The sequence below is a fragment of the Suricata suricatta genome, unplaced genomic scaffold (genome assembly GCF_006229205.1).
Source record: "Suricata suricatta isolate VVHF042 unplaced genomic scaffold, meerkat_22Aug2017_6uvM2_HiC HiC_scaffold_21, whole genome shotgun sequence".
NCBI lineage: Eukaryota > Metazoa > Chordata > Mammalia > Carnivora > Herpestidae > Suricata > Suricata suricatta.
This window is the reverse complement of record NW_021865992.1, coordinates 208322-213857: the sequence shown is the minus strand read 5'-3', so window position 1 is coordinate 213857 and position 5536 is coordinate 208322. Positions and strand designations below refer to the sequence as shown.

General features: G+C 50.9%; 1 protein-coding gene across 1 annotated transcript; it reads right to left on the bottom strand.

Moving 5' to 3' along the window:
* Positions 1-1638: 1638 nt before the first annotated feature.
* Positions 1639-5530, bottom strand: LOC115284798 (MORN repeat-containing protein 4-like). The gene is made up of 4 exons (XM_029931281.1): positions 5523-5530; positions 3943-4057; positions 3207-3316; positions 1639-2958 (listed from the first exon to the last, which is right to left on the bottom strand). The coding sequence occupies exons 2-4, from the start codon at positions 4029-4031 to the stop codon at positions 2807-2809; spliced, it is 351 nt and encodes a 116-aa protein (XP_029787141.1). The 5' UTR covers positions 4032-4057; positions 5523-5530; the 3' UTR covers positions 1639-2806.
* Positions 5531-5536: the final 6 nt, after the last annotated feature.

Genomic DNA, 5536 nt, shown 5'->3' with positions numbered 1-5536 from the left:
TGTGGCTATGTATAAACTGACACTTTGCTGCTATTCAGGTCTTAGGTTTCCTGCCTACATGTCAGGAACTTCCTAGAGGCAATTTAACTTTGTTTTTGGGGGGGGGTGAGGGACAGAGAGAAAGGGGGACAGAGGATCTGAAGCAGGCTCTGCAGTGACAGCAGAGAGCCAGATGTGGAGCTTGAACTCAGGAACCTGAGCCAAACTCTGCACATTAATCAAAAAGGTTGCTTTCTCCAAAAATGTTTAACCTTATTTAGTGATACTAAATAAGGCAGTAAACCAGGGATGGATTTTTTTTTTTAAATAATTACTCTGGAGGCGCCTAGGTGGCTCAGTCAGTTGAGCGTCTGGCTTCGGCTCAGGTCATGATCTCGTGGTTCGTGGATTTGAGCCCTGCATTGGGCTCTGTGCTGACAGCTCAGAACCTGGAGCCTATTTCAGATTCTGCATCTCCCTCTCTCTCTGACCCTTCCCTTCTCGTGCTATCTCTCTCTGTCTCTCAAAAATAAATAAAAAACAGGAAAAAAATTAAAAAATAAAAAAATTACTCTGGCTAAAAAGAAAGGTAAACAGAGTCTTACTTAGGACAAAGGCTAGAGGAGAGAGTATAAAGGGTGTTAATCTTCAACTGAAATCTGCCATCTGCCATACGGAGGCTTGGGGCTTAGCACCTGGGCTTTTCTCACAGGCAAAGTCTGGACGATAAGATCTGGTCTCAGAGGAGAGTCTAGCTTAAGGAAGGGGGCAAAAAGCTACGGCCCGGGAGACCGGCTAGTACATTGGTAAAGCACTCAACCTCTGGGCTTAAATTAAGCAGGCCTGGGTCTAAGTTCTTAGACCTGCCCCTTACGGTATAGGGGACCTTGGACAGCTACTTCCCTGCCCAATCCGATCTGTAATTTGGGGATAATAATAGTTCTTTCTCTCAGGGCTGTATAAGATCGTGCATGTCAAAGGGGTTAGCATGGCAGGTGAATGTGGCACATTAGCTCAGTTAGGGAAGTATTACTCTACTTGTTGCAGAAAAAGGGAAACCCTGGCAGGAGTTGACTTGCCCAAGGTAACCCAGCAGGTGTGACAATAACTGGTCTCAAGAGGTGGGTATGCTCGGGGCGCCTGGGTGGCTCAGTCAGTTAAGCCTCCGACTTCGGCTCAGGTCAGATCTCACGTTCGTGGGTTCGAGCCTCGCGTCGGGCTCTGTGCTGACAGCTAGCTCAGAGCCTGGAGCCTGCTTCCGGTTCTGTGTCTCCTTCTCTCTCTGCCCCTCCCCCTCTCATGCTCTGTCTCTCCCTGTATCAAAAATAAATAAAAAAGAACATTAAAAAAAAAAGAGGTGGGTACTTTTGATGCTGAGGGAAGAGAGGTACAGCGGAAAGTTATTCGTAATCAGAGACTGAGATACAAATCCCTCTCAGCTCTGCCACTTCCTGGTTTGGGCAAACCTGAGTTTTAAACCTGAGTCTGTCTGGTTTAAAAATAAAAAATAAAAATGCCCCAACCCTGCTGAGATCTTGAGAATTAGGTTCTATGTAGTAAGTGTGCAATGTCAGTACCAACTCCCCATCTGTGATTAACTTTTGGAAACAGCAACTGGGTTGATTCATGAGGATGCAGAGCAAGAGTAAAGAGATGAAGTAAAGGCAGTTCTGGTGATTCGTTTATTCCTCACAAACACCGGTTTCTACAGTACAACTCAGAATACAGAGAGGCACACGGCTCTACTTTCCACCACAATCTGCTGCTGAGGAGACATTCAGTGTGAGGATAAGGGGCTGGGAGTGGGCTGGGTGTGTCTGGGTCACAGGATAAATGGGGGCCTCCATGATGACTACGCAGGGATCCTATGGGTCAAGATCTGACCCCCCATCCCCCAGGCCTGATGGCCAAGCTCATGGCGGAAGGGTTAACAGTGGACCAAATGCAGGGGCCCAACTCTCTTTTGGTTCACCGCAATCCTAGGGTGGGTCCAATTCTAGCCACACCCCAAGGGGTTGAGGTGGGTCTGACCTCCTAGTCCACTGGCAAGGGGCGGTGTCAGCCCAAGCCATCCCTAAGGATTCAATTACTCCGTGGTAGGGCCTGAAGGCCAGGGGTGTCTCCCCTTTGCCCTGGAGTACCTAAAAAGTACAAGGTATAAGATGACCCTTTATATCAGTTTCTTGACTATCCCCAAAAGGGATCCTGTCCCATCTAAGAAAGGAGAGAGGCAGAAACAGGGCACAAATTAGCTGCTGGATCTCAGGTAAGGAAGACAGCACTCTTACCAAACCCTTCACAGGGGCAATAAACAGACACAAATACCAGTCTGGTGAGACAAAGTGGGTGGCCTGGAGCCATGAAGTCAACCAGCAGCAAATGGGGGGGCACAGAGAAGAGCTCTGGCGGTGGCTTTCACAGAACTGCTGGGCTGTCTAAGCCACCCCTACCTCTCTCCCTGTTTCTCCAGGGGAGCACAGAGCACTAGCCCTACTTGGGCTAGGATCAACTGCCCCAAATACAGGCCGAACCAAGAGGTTCTCCCCCGCTTGGCAGGAAATCAAGGAGGAGCAGGTCTGAATGGGGCAACCCAGGGCGTTAGGGACAGAGAACACCAACAAGTGAGGGACGGAAACACAGCACTGGTGACCCTGCTGTGGGCAGCGGGCCGGAGTCCTGGGAACTTCTGTGACGGAGTCCCTCGCCGGGGGGCGTGAGCGTGTCCCAAGGCTTCTGTTCTGCGGCATTCCCATGTCCTCACAGCCGCTTCCCTTACTCGGCTCGAGTGAGTGACCAGGCCTTCGCGGTACCCGGGCCTTGTCTGGTGTCAGGCCACGGTGAGATTGCGGGCGGACTTGGAGGCGCTCTGGGCCCGCTGGACGACCGCCGAGCACTTCTCCCGCCGCAGCAGCTTGTTGTTCTCGAACAGGCCTTCGTTGCGGGGTATTCCGTGAGAACCGTCGGGGAAGGTCAGCAGGCCTCGGAGGGGGACAGCAAAAAGTCGGGATGGACGAGGGCACTAGTGACTCGGGAAGCAGCCGACGCGAAGCCGCAGAGGGGGACTCGCGGGTTGGCCCCGAGGTGCAGTCTGCGGGCTCCCCGAATAGGCATTGAGGCCTGGGCCCTCGGGGTCGCTGGACACCCACAAAAAGCAGGACAGCTGACAAGGTGCTGCTGACCCATATGCTGCTCCCCACAGTCACCCGTCCTGGTGGGTCATGACTTACCGAAACCGTCTACTCTGCCGTTCTTAAATTCCCCTTCAAATGTCATGTTGTCATGCCGAATAAAGACTCCAACGCCATTAAACTTGCCCTGGGCGAACTCCCCCTCGTACCTGCAGAAACACGACAGCCTTTAGAGGGGTAGCGGGCAGTCCAGGTTAACTGCGTGAAGTAGCTACCGGTAAGTGTTATTTATTTATTTATTTATTTTGAGAGGCAGGGGGTAGGAGGTGGGGGGAGAGAGAGTACGAGTAAGGGAGGGACAGAGAGAGAAGGAGAGAGACAGTTCTCAAGCAGGCTCCACGCTGTCAGTGTGGAGCCTGCCGTGGGACTCGATCTAATGAACCGTGAGATCATGACCTGAGCCAAAACCAAGAGTCAGACACTCAACCAACTGAGCCACCCAGGTGCCCAGTGTTACTCATTAATGCCAAGGAGCAAAACTGATTCTGCTTGTGTCAGAGCTCTACCCTGCCTCCACCCACTCCACTCCCAATGGCAGAGAAGGGCCAGAGAGCAAGTGTGATGTGAGGCTCTAATCTCAACGTGATAACAAGAGAATGGCAGTGGGGCGGAAGGTCACTCAGCGACATGCCATTTCAAATTTTAGATCCATTTATAAAGTAACTAATAAAAGAACTGCTTACTCCTTGCCTGCTTTCAGAGGACCTGGGACATCTCAGGTCTGACCAGCTATTTATCACTCTCAAAGCTGAGAAAGGAAAGGCCCAGTACTCACCTTGAGCCATCTGAGAAGGTCAGTACCCCGAAGCCATTAAAGAGCCCATTCTCAAAATGACCCAGGTAGGTGCCACCATCTGCAAACATGAGTTGACCAAAACCATGTCTGCGGCCTGAGCAAAGAGAAAGACAGTTTCAGGTTGGGATGGGGCAGCTTCAGGGACCCCTTTGCTGCCTAACATCTCTTGCCTTGTGTCACCCCACTCACAAAGGACAGAAGAGAAGCAGTGACGCTGGCAGGGCAGAAAGCTCTTACCCAGAGTCAGGCAGGATAATCTGACTCCCTGGACCTTCCCACCTTGTCACAGCCTCAGACTGGCAGCCAGTCTCTGTAGATATGAATGATAAGGGGGCTTCTACTGTGTGTCACACACTCCTCTGGGCTCTTTGTGCTTATCATCTCATTTAATCCTCACGACGCTAGGAGGTGGGCACAGTACTACTATCGTTCCCATTTCACAGATGTGGAAACCAAGGCTAGGAAGAAGCCAAGTCACTTACTCGAGATCACAGAGCGGTTAAGCAGCAGAGCAAGGGTGCAAATGCGGCAGAGCCCTTGGCACTCGCTTACGCTGCCTCTCTGAGGAAAACAAGCGCCCCTCAGCACCATGAAGCCAGGGGCCAACCTACTGGCCTGCCTGGCAACACTGGTTTGGGCTTAGTTACGTCAGTAGGGCTGTGCTTACCCACTGAGCTGACCAGAAAACAGCAAGATGCTGGAGGAGCAATCTTGTCCTCCAAGAGAGTGCGAGGAGCCCTTTCAGGGGATGGAGGGTGGCGCCTCCACATGGCCAGAGCTGAGGGGACAGCAGGTGCTGGGGAGGCAGGGGAAGGCACGGGGCTGGACTGAGGCAAGGTCACACCCCTGTTGCTCAGTTTCTCCTCTCAAAGCTCAAGAACTCATCAACCGCAGGGATCTAGTGTGAAGACAGGAGTGTGTGTCCGGAACGGCCTGAACGTCTCTTCACTGGCACAGCTGTGGGACGTCCAGGCTCCTCTCCTCAGGACAGTTCCTGGCTTGGTGGGCCTGGACCCATGAGGTTTTTAAGTGGCCAGACTGTGTTTCTCAGGCTCTGAAGAATTTTGCCATTCCTATGAATAGGTACTTCCAAAGGTAACGAGCTGTCACAGGAAATTCAAGGCAATGGATGTCATTGGCTCTCGACCGTCTGTCCTAATTTCTAGATCTTTCTTAACTTTTTAAGGTTCATTGGAACCAAGTCATTGCAACGAATTCTGCACTTTCTAATTTATGGGCACTTAAGGTAATTCATTTTACTCTGGCTGGTACATGAGCATTTATAAAAACAACTGCCAAATAATAACACTAAAGGGTAAAAGGTGCTAAAACACTTTATATTCAGAACTGGAAAGACTTAACTCATTGCTGGAGACAGGGCAAACAATGGTATTTTCAAATTCCTTTATTTAAGCCTAAAATCAAATAAAGGAAAGGCACTATTCAGATTACATCCTGGAATTAGGCATGAAGATTCACCCAGTTGGCTTCTATAACTTCCTGTGTTTGTTCTTTAGTCAAATGAAGCGTTCAGCACTTGACCCGCGGGGGCCTCTCACCTTCCTTCCACTCG

What these genes read in the sequence shown, in the direction of transcription:
- LOC115284798 (XM_029931281.1), bottom strand. Translation starts at nt 4,031, where the DNA reads ATGTTTGCAGATGGTGGCACCTACCTGGGTCATTTTGAGAATGGGCTC. An exon ending in ACCTTCTCAGATGGCTCAAG is followed by an intron (nt 3,317 to 3,942) that starts GTGAGTACTGGG and finishes GTGTTTCTGCAG; the next exon opens with GTACGAGGGGGAGTTCGCCC. An exon ending in CGGCAGAGTAGACGGTTTCG is followed by an intron (nt 2,959 to 3,206) that starts GTAAGTCATGAC and finishes TCCCCCTCCGAG; the next exon opens with GCCTGCTGACCTTCCCCGAC.